Here is a 23,618-nt window from a genome sequence, read left to right as displayed (position 1 = left end):
TTCTGCCTTCTATAGATCCCAAACCTATCACTTTCTCCTTCATACTTAGCATATAACCTTGTCCTTTATTTCACCGAGAAAATGGAGTTCACCAGTACATTTCCTTTACTGTCGCTTACACAAACATTGGAATCTTCCTCCATCGTTCCACCTTCCGTAGGAAAGGGGATACTCTTTCCACCCAAAATTATTTCTTCCATTTGTGCATCAGCTCACATAGTCATCCACTGCCTCAAGGATCCTGGTGTTGCATGCATTTTTAATCTCTTTTCTCTTTCAACTAAGTTGGAAGTCATAAACACGAGTTACTCTTTCTTATCTATATGTAAAAATATATCGGCACAACCTACGGGCCTTTATACAGATGCTATCTTTTTCCTTCCGTCCGTAACAAAACTTCTTAAAAGAAATACCTAAACTCATGGTTTCCACTTCCTTACCTCCTGTCTGTCAGCTCACTGCAATTTCGTATCTTTCACCAGCACACTAATAAAGAATGATGGACAATGACCTCCACATTGCCAATTTCATGGAATGCTCTTCTGTCGTGCTACGTTACATCTCTTTAGCATAAAATGCCAACCAAACCACTGATGAATGCTCCCTCCACCTTGAAAATCACTCCTTCCTTAGTGTTTATCACATTCTTTTCACACTTTGCCCTGTGTGCCAGGAGTGTTCTCCCCTCGCCTTCATTTCCTTCCCCATCTCATTACTCATACGGGAACAAAGACTTTACGATCATCAAGGTTTTGTTATGAGAGATCATTACTATCAAAGGTCATTCCTAGCTTTGTCTTACAGATGCTCCAATCTGAAGAACCTGGAAGACCTTCTCCTAAGTAAAAACTCACAGGACCATAGAGCCAGGAGTGAAAAGTCATGATCATAAGGAGCCTGTGGTTCCCTTTACCCTTGCCTGATGATGATATAGAGAAATAGTCACTTTACTTCATACACTGCACAAGAGTTTAAATTAGCAGGCCCTTGTGAGGTGCCTGGGTGGCTCAATCGGTTAAGCGTCTGACTTCGGCTCAGGTCATGATCTCGCAGTTCGTGGGTTTGAGCCCCGTGTCAGGCTCTGTGCTGACAGCTCAGAGCCTGGAGCCTGCTTTGGATTCTGTCCCTCCCCTGTTCACGCTCTCTCTCTCCTTCAAACATAAATAACATTAAAAATTTTTTTTTTAAAAATTAGCAGGCCCGTGTGAACAAAGTATCCACTGGACCAACAATTCAACCTGATATATTCAAACGTGTACAAAATAACATAGGAATAGAATATTTATCTAAGATCTACAAGAAAAAAATGATAGGACCTAGAACAACTCAAACAATTTTGAAGAAGAAAAACAGAGTTGGAGGTTTACACTACTTGATTTCGACTTACTATCAAATTACAGTGAGGTAAAAACAAAAGGATAAGCATACAAATAAATGGCACAAAAGACAAAATGCAAAAGTAAGCCAATATAATCATTGCATTGATTTTCCACAAAGGTATCAAAGGAACTTAATGACAAAAGAATAGTTATCTCAATAAATGGGGCTGGAACATTTAGGCTTTTATAACAAGAAAAAAAAAAAGACCTCAGCCCACACTTCATATCATCTATAAAAGTCGGGTCAAGGGGCGCCTGGGTGGCGCAGTCGGTTAGGCATCCGACTTCAGCCAGGTCACGATCTCGCGGTCCGTGAGTTCGAGCCCCGCGTCAGGCTCTGGGCTGATGGCTCAGAGCCTGGAGCCTGTTTCCGATTCTGTGTCTCCCTCTCTCGCTGCCCCTCCCCCGTTCATGCTCTGTCTCTCTCTGTCCCAAAAATAAATAAACGTTGGAAAATAAAATAAAATAAAATAAAAGTCGGGTCAAAATAGATGACAGATCTAAATGCAAAAGCTAAAACTATGAAATTTCTGGAAGGAAACCTAAGGCAATCTTTATGAACTTGTACTAGACAAAAGTTTCTTAAATAACATACAAACAATACGAACTGTAATACAAAGATTGGTAAAATAGACTTCATAAAAATTAAAAACTTCTGTTCTTTGAAACACCTTGTTGAGAGACTGGAAAGACAAACCACAAACTGGGAGACAGTATTTGCAACGTGTTTGTGTAGTAAGAACTTGGATCCAGAATACAAAGAACGCTGAAAAGTCAACAACAAGAACACAAAGAAATAGGCAAAATATCTGAACAGATACTTCCCCAAAGAAAGATATATGGGTGGCAAATAAACACATGAAGAGAGGCTCAACACCGTTGACCTTTAAGGAAATGGCAATTAAAACCACAAGATACCACTGAGTACCTACTAGAATGGCTAAAATTAAAAGGACTTGATTGTACCAAATATCACAGAGGAGGTGAAGAAAATAGAACTCTCGTACACTGCTGACTGGAAAACAAAACGGTACAAACACTTTGGAAAAGAGGTTGGCCGTTACTTAAAAAGTTAAGCATATACCTACCATGTGATCTGGTCACTCCACCTCCTAAGTATTTCCTCAAGAGAAAAGAAAGCCTGTGTCCGTACTAAGATTTGTTCCCAAATCTTCATAACAACTTTATTTTTATTTTTTTTTAAGTTTCTGTATTTACTTTGAGAGAGAGAGGGTGTATGTGTGCACGAGCAGGGGAGGGGCAGAGAGACAGGGAGAGAGAGAATCCCAAGCAGGTTCCACACTGTCAGTGCAGAGCCCACGGCAGGGCTCAATCCCACGAACCGTGAGATCACAACCCGAGCAGAAATCAAGAGTCGGTCACTTAACCAACGGAGCCACCCAGGCACCCATAACAGCTTTTTTTAAACAGCCCCAAACTGAAACAAACAAAATGTCAATCAATAAGTGAACGAATAAACAAGTGATGGCACACCCATATAGTGGAATATTAGCAATAAAGAAGGGTAAACCATTGATACATACGACACCACGAATGAATCTCAAAATAATTATTCTGAGTGAAAAAAGGGGAAAAAGAAAAGAGCACATGCTTAATGACTCTGTAAAACTCTATGTACTGTAAAACGCTAGATGTAATCTCATCTATAGTGACATAAAGTATACCAGAGTTTCCTGAAGATGGGGGAGTGTTGGGTGACAGGGAGGAGAGAAAAGGAGGAATTACAGAAAGGCCTGAGGAACCTTTTCAGGATAATTGCTATTTCACTATCTTGATTATGGTGACATTATTTTCATGGGCATATACATATGTCAAAACTGATCAAATTTTACTCTTTAACATGGGGCTCAAACTCACAACCCCAAGATCAAGAGTTGCATGCTCCTCCAACCGAGACAGCCAGGTGCCCCTCAATAAAACTATTTTTAAAGGGGGTAGGAACAAAAGAAGCTGTCACAGTCATCTAATGAACAATGACAGAGGCTGGGACTGGAGTTAAAAGTGGAGATGGAAAGAAGAGATTAGATTTAGAATATACTTTGCTGGTGGAGGTGATAAATTTGTTGGTGGTCAAAAAATAAATAAATCAGAAAACTCTTCAGTTTGAGAAAGAAAGAAAGAAAGAAAGAAAGAAAGAAAGAAAGAAAGGGAGGGAGGGAAGGAAGGAGGGAGGAAGGGAGAAAGAAAGAAAGAAAAGAAAGAGAGGGAGGGAAGGAAGGAGGGAGGGAGGAAGGGAGAAAGAAAGAAAGAAAGAAAGAAAAGAAAGAGAGGGAGGGAAGGAAGGAGGGAGGAAGGGAGAAAGAAAGAAAGAAAGAAAGAAAGAAAGAAAGAAAGAAAGAAAAGAAAGAGGGAGGCAAGGAAGGAGGGAGGAAGGGAGAAAGAAAGAAAGAAAGAAAGAAAGAAAGAAAGGGAGGGAAGGAAGGAGGGAGGAAGAAAAAGAAAGAAAGAAAGAAAGAAAGAAAGAAAGAAAGAAAGAAAGAAAGGGAGGGGAAGGAAGGAGGGAGGAAGGGAAAAAGAAAGAAAGAAAGAAAGAAAGAAAGAAAGAAAGAAAGGGAGGGAAGGAAGGAGGGAGGAAGGGAGAAAGAAAGAAAGAAAGAAAGAAAGAAAGAAAGAAAGAAAAGAGAGGGAGGGAAGAAGGAGGGAGGGAGAAAGAAAGAAAGAAAGAAAAGAAAGAGGGAGGCAAGGAAGGAGGGAGGAAGGGAGAAAGAAAGAAAGAAAGAAAGGAGGGAAGGAAGGAGGGAGGAAGAAAAAGAAAGAAAGAAAGAAAGAAAGAAAGAAAGAAAGAAAGAGAAAGAAAGAAAGAAAGAAAGGGAGGGAGGGAAGGAAGGAGGGAGGGAGGAAGGGAGAAAGAAAGAAAGAAAGAAAGAAAGAAAGAAAGAAAGAAAGAAAGAAAGAAAGAAAGAAGAACAGGAGACAAGACAAGACAAGAAAGGAAGGAAGGGAGGGAGGGGGAAAGGAAGGGAGGAAGGAAGGGGGAAGGCAAGTTCTTCAGGTTGGAACCTGAACAACACAATGGAGGCAGGGCCATTTCCTAAGATGGGGAAGACTTTGGAGGAGGGATATAGAAGAGAATATCTATCCCATCACTGTGATAGTGGGGAAACAAAGGCAAACCGGGTGTCCATCATTAAAAGAATGGATATATAAAATGGGGTTCATGTGCCACCTAAAAGGATGAACTACATGTACATAGTACAACATGAATAGATCTCAAAAATATAATGCTCATGGAAAAAGTAAAACAATGAAATATATAAAAATAATTATTTAAATATGAAACAAAGAACACTACATAGCTTCTACGGATATGTATAAAACAAGCTGAAGGAATATACCAAACATCAACGTATGTTCCCGTGGAGGAAAGATAAATGAAAGTAGGGATGCAGGACAAAGGGGAAATGTAAATGGGCTGCAAGAGAGGCAAATATGGACTAATGAAGATGATGACCTTCGAACCGAGGAGTTTGAGGGACTCTAATCACTGTCCTCTAAACTACAAGAAGACACTGGGGCGCCTGGGTGGCGCAGTCGGTTAAGCGTCCGACTTCAGCCAGGTCACGATCTCGTGGTCTGTGGGTTCGAGCCCCGCGTCAGGCTCTGGGCTGATGGCTCAGAGCCTGGAGCCTGTTTCCGATTCTGTGTCTCCCTCTCTCTCTGCCCCTCCCCCGTTCATGCTCTGTCTCTCTCTGTCCCAAAAATAAACAAACGTTGAAAAAAAAATTAAAAAAAAATAAATAAAATTAAAATAAAAATAAAAAAACTACAAGACACTGATGAAAGAAATTGAAGATGACACAAACAAATGGAAAGATATTCCATGAATTGGAAGAATAACTATTGGGAGCACCTGGCTGGCTCAGTCAGTAGAGCCACGTGACCGTTGACCTCAGGGTTGTAAATTCAAGCCCCACCTTGGGTGTAGAGATTACTTAAAAATAATAAATAATCCAAAAAAAAAAAAAAGAACAAATATTCTTAAAATGTCCATGCTACCCTACAAATCTACAAAGCAATCTACAAATTCAGTGCAATCCCTATCCAAACACCAACAGCATTTTCAAAGAACTAGAACAATCCTAAAATCTGTATAGAACCACAAAAGACCCTAAGTAGCCAGAGCAATCTTAAAAAAGGAAAACAAAACTGGAGGTATCACAACCCCAGATTTCAAGATATACTACAAAGCTGTAGTAATCCAACAGTACGGTACTGGCACAAAAACAGACACGTAGATCAATGAAACAGAAGAGAAACCCCGGAAATAAACCCACAATTATTTTGTCAATTAATGGTCAACAAAGGAGGCAAGAATATTCAACGGGGAAAAACATCTCTTCGATAAATGGTGTCGGAGCTAGCACTAAGTGGTTATTTCCTTCGAGGATGTTTTTAGTTCTTAAATGTTATGCTTGTCTTTGATTATAGATATCAGTGACATTTCATAGATTGAAAAGTCCTTGCTGCTCTGAGAAGTATAGATTCTAGTGAAAATTACACAGTCATAAGAGAAATGTGTTCTGTTTTTGTTTCCTTTTCTATTTTTTAAATCTTTTTTAAGTTTATTTATTTTGAGAAAGAGAGAGAGAGAGGGAGGGAGGGAGGGAGGGATAGAGACAGAATCCCAACAGGCTTCACACTGTCAGCACAGAGCCTGACACAGGGTTTGAACTTACGGAACTGTGAAATCATGACCTGAGTCTAAACCAAGAGTCAGACGCTTAACTGACTGAGCCACGCAGGTGCCCCTTGTTTCCATTTTAAAAAAAAATTAATGTTTATTTATTTTTGAAAGAGAGCACAGCAGGGGAGGGGCAGAGAGAGAGAGAGAGGGAGACACAGAATCCGAAGCAGGCTCCAGGTTCCAAGCTGTCAGCACAGAGCGTGACACCGGGCTCGAACCCACCAACCCGTGAGATCATGCCCTAGGCCAAAGTTGGACACTTAACTGAATGAACCACCCAGGGGCCCCCCCGCCTTGTTTTCTTTTTTAAAGGTGCTATTATTGGGGGGTTGGGGGGGGAGAATTTTTTTTCAAACTTTTATTTAAATTCTAGTTAATTAACATATGGTGTAATACTGGTTTCAAGAGTGGAATTTAAGTGATTTATCACGACAACACCCAGTGCTCATCACAAGTGCCCTCCGTAAAGCCCATCACCCATTTAGCCCATTCTCCCCCCACCTCCCTCCATCAACTACTGAGAGAGTTGATGAACTCAGTAGTTGAGAGAATTCAGTAGTTCTCTATCATTAAGAGTCTCTTACGGTTTGCTTCTCTCTCTCTCTCTTTTTTTTCCCCCCTTCCCATATGTTCACACATTTTGTTTCCTAAATTCCACATATGAGTGAAATCATATGGTGTCTGTCTTTCTGTGACTGACTTATGTTGCTCAGCATAATACATTCTAGCTCCATCATTGCAAATGGCAAGATTTCATTCTTTTTGGCTCTTTGTTCTATGTTCCCTGGAATATTACTCCTTTGTCAAAGTCCAGACTGAACACAGTACCCTCCTTGTACCTAGTATATTTATAGGCCTGGATCTCTCACTACTTAATATTTTTGAATTAGTTAAGACAGAAATTTGATAGCTTGGTTAGAGGGGAGGGGAAACCTGTGGCTTGATATGTCTGAACTAAGAGCCATATTCGTCTGGGTAAGAGTTGTGAAACATAATCTCTGTGCATAAAAAAAAAAATAGTTGAACATCACACAGACAACAATTAAATCATAAGAAACAATTGATATGTGGAGAAAGATCTTTTGTACAGATCGAAAAAAATTTTTCATGGCAGTATCTATATGATCAAGAGAGTTAATTTTTTGTTTTTGTTTTACTACTGCCAGAAACTTGCTAGTGGTAACTTATTCATCCCATTTAAGGTAACTCTGTAGTTTCCTTTCCTAGGTCTTATTGTTAAATACCAGAAGACATTCTTGAACCGTACATTTGATCAGATTGTTAGCTTTTCCTGCTTTACTTATCTTGAACACCTTTGAAGAAAAAAACACCTGAATGTTTTCAACAGTGTTGGGAAAACTGGACAGTTACATGCAAAAGAATGAAAGTGGACAATTTTCTTACACCATATCCAAAAGTAAACCCAAAATGGATGACAGACCTTAAAGTGAGACCTGAAACCATAAAAATCCTAAAAGAGAGCACAGACAATAATTTCTTTGACATTGACCACAGCAACACCTTTCTAGATAGGTCTCTTGAGGCAAAAGAAACAAAAGCAAAATGAACTATTGGGACTTCATCAAGATAAAAAGCTTCTGCACAGCGAAGGAAACAATCAACAAAACGAAAATACAACCTACTGAATAGAAGATATCGTGACATATATGATAAAGGGGTTAGTATCCAAAATACGTCAAGAACTGATACAACTCAACACCCAAAAAACAAATAATCCAATTTAAAAATGAACAGGAGACATGAACGGACATTTATTTCTCCAATTAAGACATACTGATGGCCAACGTCAATCATCACCAGGGAAATACAAATCAAAACCACAATGAGATGGGTATTGAGGAGGGCACCTGCTGGGATGAGCACTGGGTGTTGTATGGAAACCAATATGACAATAAATTTCATATTAAAAAAAAAAACCCACAATGAGATATCACCTCACACCTGTCAGAATAGCTAACATCAAAAACACAAGAAACAAGTGTTGGCAAGGCTGAGGAGAGAAAGGAACCCTGTTGGTGGAAATTCAAACTGATGAAGTCACTGTAGAAAACAGTCTGGCGTTTTCCCAAAAAGTTTAAAATAGAACTACCCTATGATCCAGCAATGGCACTACTGGGTTTTACGCCAAAAATACAAAAATGTTATTCAAAGGGATACATGCACCCCAATGTTTATAGCAGAATTATTTACAATAGCCAAACTATGGAAGCCGCCCAAGAATCCGTCAACTGAGAGATGGATGGAGCTAGAGAGTATAATGTTAAGTGAAATAAGTCAGCCAGAAAAAGACAAATACCGTATGATTTCACTCATATGTGAAATTTTCACTCATATGTGGACTTTAACAAACAGATGAGCAAAAGAAACAGAAAAGAGGGGTGCCTGGGTGGGTCAGTTGGTTGAGTATCCAACTTCAGCTCAGGTCACGATCGCACAGTTCGTGGGTTCGAGCCCCATGTCAGGCTGATAGCTCAGAGCCTGGAGACTGCTTTGGATTCCTTGTCTCCCCCCCTCTCTCTGCCCCTCCCCTACTCATGCACGCGCTCTCTCTCTCAAAAATAAAAAATAAAATAAAAAATGGGGGCGCCTGGGTGGCTCAGTCTGTTAAGCATCCAACTCTCCATTTTGGCTCAGGTCATGATTTCACGGGATTCACGGGTTCAAGCCCCACGTCAGGTTCCATGCTGACACTGCAGAGCCTGCTGGGGATTCTCTGTCTCCCTCTCCCTCTGCCCTTCCCCCACTTGTGCTATCTCTGTCTCTCTCAAAATAAGTAAATAGGGGCGCCTGGGTGGCGCAGTCGGTTAGGCGTCCGACTTCAGCCAGGTCACGATCTCGCGGTCCGTGAGTTCGAGCCCCGCGTCGGGCTCTGGGCTGATGGCTCAGAGCCTGGAGCCTGTTTCCGATTCTGTGTCTCCCTTTCTCTCTGCCCCTCCCCCGTTCATGCTCTGTCTCTCTCTGTCCCAAAAATAAATAAACGTTGAAAAAAAAAATTAAAAAAAAAAATAAGTAAATAAACTTAAAAAAAATAAATTAAAAAAATAAAAAGTAAAATAAATATATATTTTTTTAATTTTAAAAAGAGGGGCTCTTGGGTGGCTCAGTTGGTTAAGTGTCCAACTTCGGCTCAGGTCATGATCTCACTTTCATGGGTTCGAGCCCTGCATCTGGCTCTGTGCTGACCGCTCAGAGCCTGGAGCCTGCTTCGGGTTCTGTGTCTCCCTCTCTCTCTGCCCCACCCCTGCTTGCACTCTGTCTCTCTCTGTCTCTCAAAAATGAATAAACGTTAAAAATTTTTTTTTGTTTTAAATTAAAAAAAGAAAAACGTTAGTTTCTAATAGTTTTACCAAACTTTATTTCACAAGGCAAGGTAGAGGGATTGCGTTAATAACTGCCCTATGGCCCCTCATGAGTAAGATTAGGGAATAAATAAGTTATTTCTAATGTAACATCCTAAAGGGAGAAAGAGCAGTGAACTAGATCCAATTCTGATGAGAGGTGGTGAGAAATCTTTGCAAGAACACTGAACCCTTGTCACGGAGAAGAGTTGCCCACATGCTTCCTGCTCAGGGGAGAATTCAGGAGTGCACCGGCCTCCTTGGTTTGTCCTTGAATAAGTAAATGAGATTGTGCGCCCCTTAGGAGCCAAGCCATGGGGGCCCAAGTGGAATCATTATCATTACATCCTTAACCAAGTGGGATCACTACCATCACATTCATAATCAAGAGACACCCCCCTCCAACCCAGAGCCAAAGGTAAGAGATCATAAGGAGATGGGAGTTTGTTTCCACCACTTCCTTCTGTGAACAGTATATCTAGATTAACCTGACTCTTTGCCCTTTTCGAGTCAGTTACCGAATGCACACCTGGGGGGGAGTTAGGGAAGGATTAGAAACTACTGTGTTTCTTGCCCTTAATTCTTCTAATTAACTCATGGGCTAACACAAACTACCAGAATAAGAATATCTTAATTTTTATTTTTTATTTGCCCATTTATTTATTTAATATTCACTGATACAAGCACTATTTTAGGTGTGTGGGATACAATGGTGGATGAGATACAGTCCATTGCCCCCCCCCCCAAAAAAAGACTATGAAAGAGAAAGACAAGAGATTACAACTCGGTGTCATTGACAGTACAGACTGATGGTCCCCTTTAGTATTCCCTCCTACATCTTTTTTTTATTATTAAATATAATTTATTGTCAAATTGGTTTCCATACAACACCCAGTGCTCATCCCAATGGGTGCCCTCCTCAATGCCCATCACCCACCTTCCCCTCTCCCCCCACACCCTCCGTCAACCCTCAGTTTGTTCTCAGTATTTAAGCGTCTCTTATGGTTTGCCTACCTCCCTCTCTGTAACTTTCCCCCCTCCCCGCCCCCCGGCCCCTCTCCCATGGTTCTCTGTTAAGTTTCTCAGGATCCACATATGAGTGAAAACATATGGTATCTGTCTTTCTCTGCCTGACTTATTTCACTTAGCATAATACCCACCAGTTCCATCCGCGTTGCTACAAATGGCAAGATTTCATTCTTTCTCACGGCCAACTAGTATTCCATCGTGTATATAAGCCACATCTTCTTTATCCATTCGTCAGCTGATGGACATTTAGGCTCTTTCCATAATTTGGCTATTGTTGAGAGTGCTGCTCTAAACATTGGGGTACAAGTGCCCCTATGCATCAGCACTCCTGTATCCCTTGGGTATATTCCTGCATCTTTAAACAGCACCTTCTCTCCTCATCTATGTCCAAACCATACTTAAGAGAAATAATAAAGTTTTTCTTTATTTTTGAGGCATTCGTGCCTAATTTGGGAATCAAGCACATAAACTGCTTCTGTAAATTTTCCTCTATCAGACTGACCATGATTGTGAAATTAGCATGCAGATCATGCACTCACAATATGGAAAAATATGGTCATACATTGGTTTATTCATCCACACTTACGCATACCCAGAACAATTAAGTTCAGCCAAGGCCAAGTCTCTAAGTGGTAGAGAGCTGAGAAGCAGAAAGCATCACCCTGTTTTTATCCACTTTCTACGTGTCACTATTGGCAGTATTCTTTAGAATAAAGCTTTATTTGCAAAGGGCCATTGTTAGGAGAAAAACATATTATCAGGGATAAGTAACATGCCAGCCTATTAGCACACATCAAAACTCTGTAATACATTAGCAATAGTATATATTTGCATGGATATCGTCGGACCAGTTCAGACCATAACACAGAAAAGGTACATTTTTGACAGAGATGGTGGGAATGGGGGTGAAGAAGGCAGCATCAGTCACTACTGTGAGAAGTACTAAAACAATATTTTCTTTCACAAATTTTCCTAGATCTGATCTTTAAATTGTTAATATCTAACTGTTCTCAAAGAGAGTTCGGCAATAAACCATCAGTCCCAGGGAAATCGCATTAATCTTACATCTAATGCCATGTTCTAGAAGGTTCGGCTTTCACTAAATATACACTCATGACTATCCCAGCACCCAGAGGCTGGCTCCCCCTTTTTAGGGAGCCATATGACAGATCCACCCATCAAAGTCTGACCTTCTTACAGACCCACCGTAAAAGAGCCTCACAGCTAGAGCCTAGGAAACCACTTTTGCTGAAGGTACCACACTTCTGTATCAAGCTGTTTGAAATAACCCTGTAAGAAATCAGAAAAGCCAATCAATTAAGGTAACATGAGAGTAAAGGACTAGCAAGACATAAGGGATGAAAACTGAGCAAGTTCTTTCTCCCTATTCAGTTCCCACTTTTCTCAACTCCCAAAACAACAGAATAAAAATTGTTCATTAGCCTCCCTTTAAACTATCATCTTTGATATGCGCCTGGGTGACTCAGTCGGTTAAGTGCCCAACTTCAGCTCAGGTCATGATCTCACCATTGGTGGGTTCGAGCCCCGCGCTGGGCTCTGTGCTGACAGCTCGGAGCCTGGAGCCTGCTTCAGATTCTGTGTCTGCCTCTCTCTCTGCCCCTCCCCTGCTCACGCCCTGTCTCTCTCTCTCTCAAAAGTAATAAACATTAAACAAAAATGTTTTAATAAAAAAATTAAAAAATAAATAAAATGTCAACCTTTTTTTTTTTTGCTCTTATCCACTGTTCATTTCCTTCCTTGTTCCCTATTTCCTTTCCTCACCCTTTCCTCTCCTCTTCCTCTCTTATCCTTGATCTATTTCCCTAGTCACATAATTTTTCTTCCTCTTTTCTCTTTTTCTTTCATTGTCTTGAACCCCCTTACCTTGAAAAGTTTAGGGCTGACCCATCTTCCCATCTCCAGCCAGAATTGTTCCTCAGACCAATCCAATAAAAGTCCTCTTTGAGGAGAGGTTGAAGCAGGCTCTGAGAGAGAGATTCAAGGTGATGGAAAAAGATAAGAAAACGCAGAACACCAAAGAGGAGATTCAGTGTCATGATCAAACAATTATTCCTTATACACCTTCTCATTACATTATGGACTGAATATTTATTGCTCTCAAAATCCGTATGTCAAAGCTCTAACCTCCAACATGATGGCACCTGGGGGTGGGGCCTTTGGAAGGTAATTAGGTTCAGATGAGGTCACGGGGCCCTCACTACTGATGCAATTAGCCTCCTTGTAAGAAGAGGCCAGAGTTGAGTCTCTCTCCACGAGGAGAGGACACAATGAGAGGGCAGTTGTCTGCATGTCAGAAAGAAGGTTCTCACCAGAAACCATACCCGTCAACACCTTGATCTTGGACTTCCCAGCCTCCAGAACTGTGAGACATAAATGTCTGTGGTTTAAACCACCCAGTGATACTCTGGTTAGCAGTTCAAGCTGCTTAAGACCACCACCTACTCCTAACAACTAATCTCTCTTTTAAATTCTAATTCTAGGGGCACCTGGGTGGCTGTCAGTTAAACGTCCAGCTCTTGATTTCAGCTCAGGTGTGATCTCACGGTTCATGAGATCGAGCCCCCCATCAGGCTGTGCACTCAGTGCACAGTCCTTCTCCCTGTTTCTGTGCCCCTCCCCTGCTTTTGCCCTCTCTCTTTCTCTCTCTCTCAAATAAACAAGTAAATAAATATTTTAAAAATTTGATAAACCCTTAATTCTAGAGATGCTTTGCAGAGTGGAGCATTTCCCAGAATTAAACTTTATGTCTGTACTTGCATTCTTATAACATGAAAGATAAGGTAAATATTACACATCTCTGCCTTCCATTATAACTTGATTAGGTGGAGTGCCTAATAGAAGAAAAGCTAAATGCCACTATGGAAGCAGTCATCTTTCTCATTCTCATTTAACACATAAATCATTATTAAGCCGGTAGCAACATACTTGTCTTTTTCCACACTACACTCGCATTTTCCAAGACCTCATCAATTTTCCATATGACAAGAAAAATAAAAACGGCTCGTAAGAAAACAAGCGTCAGGTAAAGTTTAAGCTGGCTCCACCCGTATGTCCCATGCCACCACTAGAACAGAGATAAAACATTCTTTGTTCTGTAGAGTCTGACATTCAAACGAAGGAGCTTACACTCTAAGGTAATAGGCCTCTTCAAGTGGAGTAAAATGAAGGACAAATTCCAGAACATTAACTCTGGTGTAGGATTTGGTATTAGTGTAACGAATACACTTTACAATAAATAAACAACACCTCGGCTTTGCAAACTGCTCTTGTTACAGAGGTTTGTCTTGTGATGCTGAATTTTCAACGTGACGTTAATGTTGACAAGTATGATGTTTCTTCAGGAGCAGGAAGGACAAAAGTGTAAGTCTGACCAACGTAGCTGTAAGACCAACCTACTGACGGGAAAGTTACATATAAAATAAGAAGCTCAAGTGTGTTTCAGAGTACGAATGAACATGCAAAGGTATTCATATGTGTCTTAACAGATACCAAAGCGTCTGGGTTACAAGCGGTGGCCAAGTATAAATGTGTGCAGTAGCATCTGGGGACATCGATAACTGATACCTCTGTGTGTCCAGAAAATATTGCATGTATAGTGAGATGATTACCTGGCATCCTCTCTATACTTCTTTTTTTTTTTTTAAACATTGATTTATTTATTTAGGGGAGACTGGCGCAGCGAGAAAGGGGGAGACAGAGAATCTGAAGCAGGCTCTGAGCTGTCAGCACACAGCCAGATGCGGGGCCTCAACCCACAAACCATGAGATCATGACCTGAGCCAAAGTCAGACACCCAACTGACCGAGCTACCCAGGTGCCCCTCTATACTCTACTTCTTATTCTTAATCCTTGAGGTCACTACAAATCCTTGGTGAAAGAAAATGTAAAACTAATAAGAAGGCTTCAGATGAGACCTCCCTTCTATTTTGTTCCCAGGAATCTTGTGTTTTAGTGGTTTTGTTGGGTTACTTGGTTGGTTTGGTTTTTCTGAGTTAGAGTTTGACCTGACAGATGTTAAAGAAAAAGGCCATATAACTTGTTCCCGTGATCATGTATTTCCTGACTGATCATTTGTCTCAAGCCTCCTTCCTACAGCCTCCTTCCTACAGCCTCCTTCCTCCTTCCTATTGTAGGAAGGTTTGAGATAACCTGCCATCGGCAGCCCATCAACAGATCACATCATATTCTCAAATTCAGTGGAGGTGCTTTGATCCCTCACCTCACTCTGTAAACCTCTCCCCTTTGGAAGTACAGAAATTCAAAACATGAGCAGTGACAGATGTTATTCCACAGTAATTTAGTGCTAGGATTTGGACCAGAACCCAAGGTCTTGCCCTGGTACCCAAGGCCTTGGCGTGACCTCTACTAAGATAATCCATCTCTCTGCAACTCATGTCTCTCTTTAAACTGTGCTTTCTCAGGGCACCTGGGTGGCTCAGTTGCTTAAACAGCCAACTCCTATTTCGGCTCAGCTCATGATCTCACGGTGCATGGGATCAAGCCCTGCATCAGGCTCCACGTTGATAGCACAGAACCTGCTTCACATTCTCTCTCTCTCTCTCTCTCTCTCTCCCTCTCTCTCACTGCCCCTCCCCTGCTCACACACATGCATTCTCTCTCTCCAAATAAATAAATAAACTTAACATAACATAAACTGTGCTTGGCTGGCTCAGTTGGTAGAGCATGCGACTCTTGACCTCAGGGTTGTAAATTTGAGCTCCATGTTGGGTTTAGAAATTACTTTTAAAAAAAAAATAAAATAAAATGTGCTTTCTCTAGCCCTGTAACAACCATGAGACTCCTAGGATGTGCCAAGAAACATGTACATTCAGCACGCTAGGCAACTGGACATTCTCTTTGATAAAATAGGCCAAGAAGACCGCTTAAGCTTATATTATAACATTAGATTCCAGTATGATTTACTTTCTTGGGATCCCAATGTTGTACAGAACAAGCTGATGTATGAATAAGAATGTTTATTAAAGCTAATATATCATGTTTGTTTCTCATGATACATAAAGGCAGATATCCTAACACCTGGGCTTATTTATATATATATATTTTTTTCAACGTTTATTTACTTTTGGGACAGAGAGAGACAGAGCATGAACAAGGGAGGGGCAGAGAGAGAGGGAGACACAGAATCGGAGATAGGCTCCGGGCTCTGAGCCATCAGCCCAGAGCCCGACGCGGGGCTCGAACCCACGGACCGCGAGATCGTGACCTGGCTGAAGTCGGACGCTTAACCGACTGCGCCACCCAGGCGCCCCTCAACTCTGTGATTCTTACTATGCTGCTAGATGTCCCATTTTGATGTCCTTGTTTTTATTGGAAGATGGTTGCTAAGGAGTAAGAATTCAAGGACTCTGCTCTTAACTGGGTCTGGATTAGCCCTCTTTACTTACTTGGAGACTATCACTGGCACAAATAAAGAGTTTCTCTTCTAAAAGCAAAGAGAAGCATAAGGTTTCTTTGCATTCCCAGTAAAAACATTAAAAGAGATGGTCTATAACAAATCACTATAGACTGGGTGGCTTAACCAATGGGCATTTAATTCCCACAACTCTGGAGGCTGGGAAGTCCAAGATCAAGGTGTTGGCAAATCTGGCATCTGGTGAGGGCCTGCTTCCTGATTTGCAGATGGGCATCTTCTAGTTGTAGGCTCACATGGCAGAGAGCAGAGAGACAAGATCTCTCAATGTTCCTTCTACAAGGGCACTTATCCCATCATGAGGGCCCTACCGTCGTGACCAAAGGCTACATCTTCAAATATCTCCACGTTGAAGATTAGTATTTCAATGTATGAATCTTTGAGAGACACAAACATGCCGTCCATAACAGACAGAACAAGGCCTTTGTGCTATTTCCCGCTTCCGAATAACTTCTATTTTCTCTTCATTGGATTTCAATCTTAATTTCCACTGAAGAAACATGGTGGTGGGAGTAGCTTCTAGATGAAGCGCTTGAAAAATCTGTAAAAGTTGTTTCTCAACACTTCCTTCCCAAATAATCCATCTCCTGTGATAACTTTTTTCTCTCGGGGCAGAATATCCTGAAGACAATTATGTCCTATATTCATATGGTACTTTTTAAGGTTTACAAAATACCTCTGCATTCATTCCTAATTCACTTGAAAGGTTCAACATGCAGTGCGGCATTTAGGAAAACAAAACAAAAACAATACACTCCCGCTAGCTTTGTCCCTGCTCTCTGAAGATGAAAACTTTGCTTAATCTGGCTGAGTTGGAGTTTCCTTAAGAGGATTTAGTTCAGATATTCGCAAGGATTTTTTCCAGTTATAAAATAAAGCCCTGAAAGATACACTAGAATTATCCTGTTCTTCTATCTAGAAGGATAAAAAAGTTCACATGGGTGAACGGGCTGACCCAACGCTCCTTACCAAATACGCGTCCAAGTTTTCTCTCCTAGTGCTAAACTTCCGCGTTATAGGAGGCACTCCCCTTCTAGTAATAAATAAGATCACATTGTGCCCCTGATTCATGCTCTCTGATGATTTCCTCTTTCACATAGAATAAAATCTAAAATCTTTACTATGTATTACAAGGTTTTACACGACCTAGATCCTGCCAAGCATTTATTCAATTACTAGCTTCCAGTCGCCTGAAGCTTTTTTCTATTCTTTTAACATGCCAAGGTCATTTTTACTTTAGGGTCTTTATGTAGCTTTTCCCTCTGCCTGGAATACCCTTTCCTTAGATTTTTACATGGCTGTCATTCAGGCCTAGGTCTCAGCTCAAATGCTACCTCCTTGGGGAGGCCTTCCTTAGTTGGCCAATCTAAAGTAGTACCTACATTCACTATCACACGGTTTCATTTTCTCCAAGGCATATATCACCAAATTTATTTGTTGTCTGTCTTTCCTCCAAAAGTAAGTACTACAATAGCAAGAATTTTTATTGATTACTACTCTATCCCTGCTACAATATTCAAAAGATATTGGAACTGCCCATTGACAGAGGAATGAATTAACAAAACGTGGTATATCCATGTCATTGGACACCATAACACCATTTGGCCAGAAAAGGAATGAAATTCTGCCACATGCCACAGCCTGAAAGGACCTTGAAAGCATGCTAAGTGAAATAAGCCAGATATGAAAGGACATAATGGGCAAAGAACAAAAAGAACAGTGGTTCCCAGCGGTTGGGGGGTGGGGGGTGGGGGGAGAGGGAACGGGGAGTTATTGTTTAATGGGTACAGAGTTTTAGTTTGGGACGATGAAAAAGTTCTGGAGATGCACAGTGGTGACGGTTGCACAACAATGTGAAGGTACTTAATGCCACTTAATCGTACATTTGAAAATGGTTAAAATGGTTAATTTTACGTTAAGCATATTTTACCACAATTTTGTAAAATGTTAAAAAAAAAAAAAAAACAAAGATAGCGAGAGATATCTTAACTGTCTACCACACCTACACTTTTGGTGTGAAGGTCACAACTGCTGCTCAATCTGTTTATGAAGGAAGGGTGACAAAAAAACACAGACATTACGAGACTATCGGCATCTCCAGAGCAAAACGGTTCTCCTACCATCGACCCTGTGTTTCCAGCCATTTCTTTGAGTCTTCAAACATATTTCATATCTCCTGGTAAGGAACATATTCAATTCAACAAGTCACAACTTACTTTGTGATACATATTTGTTGAAATTTCATGTCTTGGGAGGCAGAAGAGAAAAATAAAAGTTATTGTGATGCTGAGCTTTATTTTGAGTGACAAGGAGAATTCGTTAAAGAATTGGAAAAGAAAAAAAAAACTAAAATTAAGTGATTCCTACTACGGTAAAGGAACTGCCACACAGATTTTCTCATTTAATATCGTAACAGTTCTGGAACGTTTTTCCTCTTTGTCCCTGAGGCAACTGAGAGTCAAAGAGGTTAAGGAAACTTCACATAGCTAGCAAGCAATGTAGTAAAAATGAACTCAAGACTGTCTGAAAAAAACCTATTAAAAAAACTATAAAAAAAACTTTCCGGGGGCGCCTGGGTGGCTCAGTCGGTAAGCGTCCAACTTCAGCTCAGGTCATGATCTCACGGTTCGTGAGTTCTAGCCTCGGGCTCTGTGCTGACAGCTCGGAGTCTGGAACCTGCTTCGGATTCTGTGTCTCCCTCTCTCTCTGCTCCTCCCCCACTCACACTCTGTCTCTCTCTCAAAAATAAATAAACATTAAAAAAAATATTTTTTTAACTTTCTGTTACCTGATTCTACTTTAAAATAGGAGGGAGAGTGCCCATGATATCATAGTGTTTGTACCGCAGTATCCAAAGAAGGAAATCTTGAGAATATTTAGATGCAAACCCTAAACATAAGAAAAGCTAGTATTAAAAGTTCGGGAGGAAGACAGACAATCTCAAAGTCACAAACCCTGAGAGGGCAGATGGTTAAAGCTGAATGAGAGGTTGTTAAAAGAATAGAATCTGATGATATAATCCCAAATGATGGTAATGAGGGAGAAAGGTATTACAGGGTGAGGGGCGTCAGGATAGATTTAAAGAAACCAAAGTATTCCCACCGGGTACGCTCTAGTCAAAATATATTTTAAAACAACACACCAACAACCATAAGAAACAAATGCTAACATCCTAAAAACGGAGCCTAATGAAAAAAATCAAGAATTTGGATGTATCTAAAGATCTAAAGAGCAATTCAAAGAGGAAGAAAAAGAACAAAGAGGAAGTGTCATAATGTAAACGGAAAACCGAAATAACAGAGCAATTCCATTTCCATTTTGTTATTACTTTCTCAAAAATAAAATGTTTAAGTGCAAGATAGAAAAAAGAGATAATAAGTGAGCATCTCACTACTTTAAATATATTTAAGGGGCCCCTGGGTGGCTCAGTTGGTTAAGTGGCCGACTTCAGCTCAGGTCATGCATGATTCACGGGTCATGAGTTCAAGCCCTGCATTGGGCTCTCTGCTATCAGCCCAGGGCCTGCTTCAGATCCTCTGTCCGCCCCCCCCCACCTCTGTCCCTCCCCTGCTTATGCTCACTCTCTCTCCCTCTCAAAAATAAACATTAAAAATGTTTTAAATAAAAAAATAATAAAAATTTTAAAAATATATTTCAATCCTAAGAGTCATGTAACGTACGTTCCGGATTTCAAATTCAAATACTTTTCTGAACGTGAATAGAAAAGACACAGAATGGGGCACCTGGGTGGCTCAGTCGGTTAAACATCTGACTTCGACTCAGATCACGATCGCACGGTTTGTGGGTTGGAGCCCCGCGTCCAGCTCTGTGCTGACAGCTCAGAGCCTGGAGCCTGTTTCAGATTCTGTGTCTCCCTCTCTCTCTCTGCCCCTCCCCTGCTCCTGCTCTCCCTCTCTCAAAACTAAATAAACATTTAAAAAAAAAAAAAAAGAAAAGAAAAAGAAAAGGCACAGAAGACAATTAATAGGAAAAGTCATCTCATTCTTCAGCACACACAGGATGGATCCGGAAGCCGTCCAATACAATAATCCCGTAAGTGACTTCAAACGGTTGGCCGACGTGGAGTTTAAAATCCGACTCTGAAAAAAACGGTGTAGGTCTGCCAGATTTGTAGCCTTCTACTTGTTCACTAACTGTTATTCATCAAGTACGCACTCATCAGTAAATGGAGATGTTGAACTTGACTATGTAGGATGGGCTATGAAGATTGAGAATAATATACACAAAATATCTGGCACTTGGCAAAGCCTCAGTATATGTTAGTTTCTTCTTCTTCTTCTTCTTCTTCTTCTTATTATTATTATTATTATTCACTTTGCTGTAACTGATCTAAGACAGAAGGGCAAGCCAGATTCTGGTTCTATAGAATCTGACAAAAGCTGGGGGCAAGATAAAGAGACCCGAGAATCAAGCAAGGTTCCACAGGAATGTCAGAAGCGAAACTTCCCGGTGATTGCTACTAAATCTGCCAGGGGCCTTCTACCCTCTCTAGCGCGGACCTGAAACACGGGGCCTTAAGAGAAAATAAGCCAGTTTTGGAAAGGTAGCCCATCTAACTCTGCTCAGCTCACTCAACAGCAGAGGCAGGATTCAAGGAAAGTAAAGACAGACAAAAATCCCTCTCATACCCCCTCTATGCCTTCGGGGGAGCACAGAGAAATAGAAATATCCCGAAGCCCCAGATATTCCGTGCCTTTGCCCTTTTCCTCCTCAGCTCTCATTACCACAATATCTCGTTTATAATAGCTGCCATATCACACTTCTCGGTGGCAGGGTCTCGCATTATGACTCACTACTCTATTTACCAGTCTCTGCCCTGCAATGTTGCAAGCTCTCTGCTCACTTCTGCTATTGACTTTAGTCAGCTCGAGTCCTCCGCTGCAGCTATATCACGGTGAGAACAGCGGTTGCTGCAAAAGGCCCAGAAAGCAAGGCTATTATTATCAGATGCCATAAAATCTCCTGTATCTCACGAATAGACCCCGGTGCATTCTGCCACGTGGTTTGGCAAAGGCATACAAGAAAGGGAAGTCACAGAGAGGGACTGATTTGGAGTTAGAGTCCATGCAGAATTCCAGAGGAATGACAGCATTCCTCATTTGACGGAAAACAAGGAATCTAGATGCTTCCGTCTTTTCTCAAAATAGGAAAGTAGAAAAATGTAGGGACTATATGTTCTCTTCAACAGCGTCAGAATGATTACCTCTCTGAATTTCCCGAAAGAATGCTTTTGTTTTTGTTTTTTAACTTGAAGTATAGTTGACACCCGATGTGACATTAGCTTCAGATGTACAACATGGTGACCGGACAGCTCTACGTGGTACGCAATGCTACCAATGTAGTTAGCGTGTGTCACCACACAACGTTATTTCCACAGGTATAGCTCAATTCTGAACAAACTGTTCTCTGGGACTTGATTCTACCCAAAAGAGAATACGTAAAACAATTATCACCACACAAAAATCAGGGGCGCTGGGGTGGCTCAGTCGGTTAAGCACCCGACTTCGGCCCAGGTCACAACCTCGTGGTACGCGGGTTCGAGTCCTGCGTCAGGCTTTCAAGTTGCCTCAGGATGTCAACTCCTTCTATTACCTGGAGCTGCTCTAGGATTGACAATGAGCTCTCCTCCCGGAGACTGCTGGGTGGACAGAAAGGATCTGAGAGTCCAGTAGGAAGTGGAGGTTAGCCCAGCTTAGCCCTGCAAGGAGGTTAAGATCCCCGCCCCACCCCCCTCTCCTTTCTTCTTTCCCAGCTTTCTGGAACTGCTTCCTCCCCATGCCCTCCCCATCATTCCCAACCATCTCCTAGCCTGGAACTTACTGGATTCCAATGAATGAAGGGAAATTCATGAAAAAGGCATGTAAGCCCTTGCCACTGTCTCTTTGTCCCCCATCATCTCTCTCCCCCACTCCCTTCGAAATTCCACCAGCTCCTGCATAGGACTCTGATGCTTCCTGGGTGCTGGACTCATCTGTTTCTGGATCTAATGCGTTCTTTTCCTTCGACCTGTATTTCAGGCCTAATTCCTGTCTGTAATACTCACCATCCTTCCTCCTCCAACACACACACCTACACACACACCTGAGTCTGCAAACATCTAGGCGTCCACACCTGAGGGTTGCTGGGTCAGGGAGAGAAAGGGTAAGGAATACGAAGGAAAAGGAGGGAGGCAGGGGGAGAGGAGGAGGAAGGAAGGAATAGAAAGAGGAGAGAGCAGGAGAGAGAAAGAGAAGAATGTTCCTTCTGTTCCTCAAAAGAGGAGACATGATACACTGGAGCAGCACTCATCAACAAAAAAAAAAAAACCCTACGTTTGCTAAGTGTTTTCATTTACCATTTCCTGGTTGCCTGTAAGCATAAGGAGATGGGAGTCTTCAGCTAAGCAGAAGTCCAGACTAGAATCCCAGTTGTTTTTCTCCACTGAGAAGTAGTAACAGTGGTCGCCATACCTCACCCAGAAGTCTGGGCAACTAGGACAACTGGCACGAGTGGAACCTGGAAAGGAAGAGGACCTGGTTCACATCTTTATAGACCACTTGGCCCCGGGGATGAAATGGGAGATAAATAGAATATGGCGGCCCCACTGTCTTCCCTGCCCCACCGTCTTTCAGACTAAGGTTTAGAGAAACACACAACAGTGCATGGCCTCAAACTAAAAACCTCGCGATGCCCAACTCCATCACTACTCCTGTCCGTTCCACGACACAGGCATGGGACTATGGCTAAAGAAGCAGGTAGAGAGACACACACAACCTGGCTGAGGACCGTGGACAGAGTACCTTACTTGCGCTAGAGGTCTTTATGCCCTCATGCCATATACACACCGTATAAAATAACGATGCATCCACATTATCTGTACCAGTGCCTGTCTACATAGGTTCAGTGCACACATGGTGTAGCTGCATAATATACATGGCTGAAATCAGGCAGAATCTTCCAGAATGCCCAACCTCAACCTGATACCCCAGGTTGAGTCAAAAGAAAAGGACAGAAGCTAGAAAAGGCAAGCTTACCTAGAGTGAAAGATAGAGGTTTTCTCTTTTAGCACCAACGCAAATATTTGGCACAAATATCCAGTGATCTATCATCACTGGATATCAGACAAAAGACTTATACTTCAGCAAAATAATTTATCAAAAAAATGTTCCCAATAGAGATGGAGATCAAGATGCGAAAGTGAAAAGTGAACGCAATTCTCTTCGCAGGACTCTTAAAAATTGTTTTGATTTTTTTAATGTGTATTTATTCTTGAGAGAGAGCAGGGGAGGGACAGAGAGAGAGCGAGACACAGAAGCTGAAGCAGGCTCCGGGCTCTGTGTTCGAACCGTGAGATCACGACCTGAGCCGAAGTCAGAGGCTTAACCAGACTGAGCGACCCAGGCGCCCCTCACAGGACTCTTTTAAATACAGAACACTCTCAACCCTTTAAAATGGTTCGATTACAGGTCTGTGAAAATGAAAGGGAACTGAGCAAGCTTTCAAGGTAATTTCAGCCAAGATTCCATAATTCTATGGATTTTCTACTTCCACGTAAGGCATTTGTATAAACTCTGCAGAGGCACAATTCCACAGTAGGCAAGTATGAGCCATTATGTCAAATGAGCACATGTGTGGATATATAATTACTTCATAGGTTACATATCGAGTGTAGATTTGGGGAGTTAAAAGTAGGG

At 41.6% G+C, this 23,618-nt stretch overlaps 1 protein-coding gene across 5 annotated transcripts in view; it reads right to left on the bottom strand.

Moving 5' to 3' along the window:
* KLRG1 (killer cell lectin like receptor G1) overlaps positions 1–23,618 on the bottom strand; it is a 56,563-nt gene that overhangs the window by 11,125 nt on the left and 21,820 nt on the right. For 4 of the 5 annotated variants that reach the window (XM_047065408.1, XM_047065406.1, XM_047065407.1 and 1 more), the window contains 3 exons: positions 22,280–22,440; positions 12,357–12,457; positions 11,016–11,762 (listed from right to left, as the gene is read on the bottom strand). In XM_047065408.1, the coding sequence (XP_046921364.1) occupies positions 11,651–11,762; positions 12,357–12,457; positions 22,280–22,440 (374 nt within the window). In that variant the 3' untranslated portion in view covers positions 11,016–11,650. Of the gene's footprint in view, positions 1–11,015; positions 11,763–12,356; positions 12,458–22,279; positions 22,441–23,618 lie in introns of those variants that run through there. The other variant, XM_047065405.1, reaches the window with a different exon arrangement.

This window comes from Lynx rufus, unplaced genomic scaffold, assembly GCF_022079265.1.
Source record: "Lynx rufus isolate CCGP_SWC_20201006 ecotype Redwood Valley unplaced genomic scaffold, mLynRuf1.p SCAF_7, whole genome shotgun sequence".
Classification (NCBI taxonomy): domain Eukaryota; kingdom Metazoa; phylum Chordata; class Mammalia; order Carnivora; family Felidae; genus Lynx; species Lynx rufus.
The sequence above is the reverse complement of the archived record's forward strand: the minus strand, read 5'-3'. Positions and strand labels throughout refer to the sequence as shown.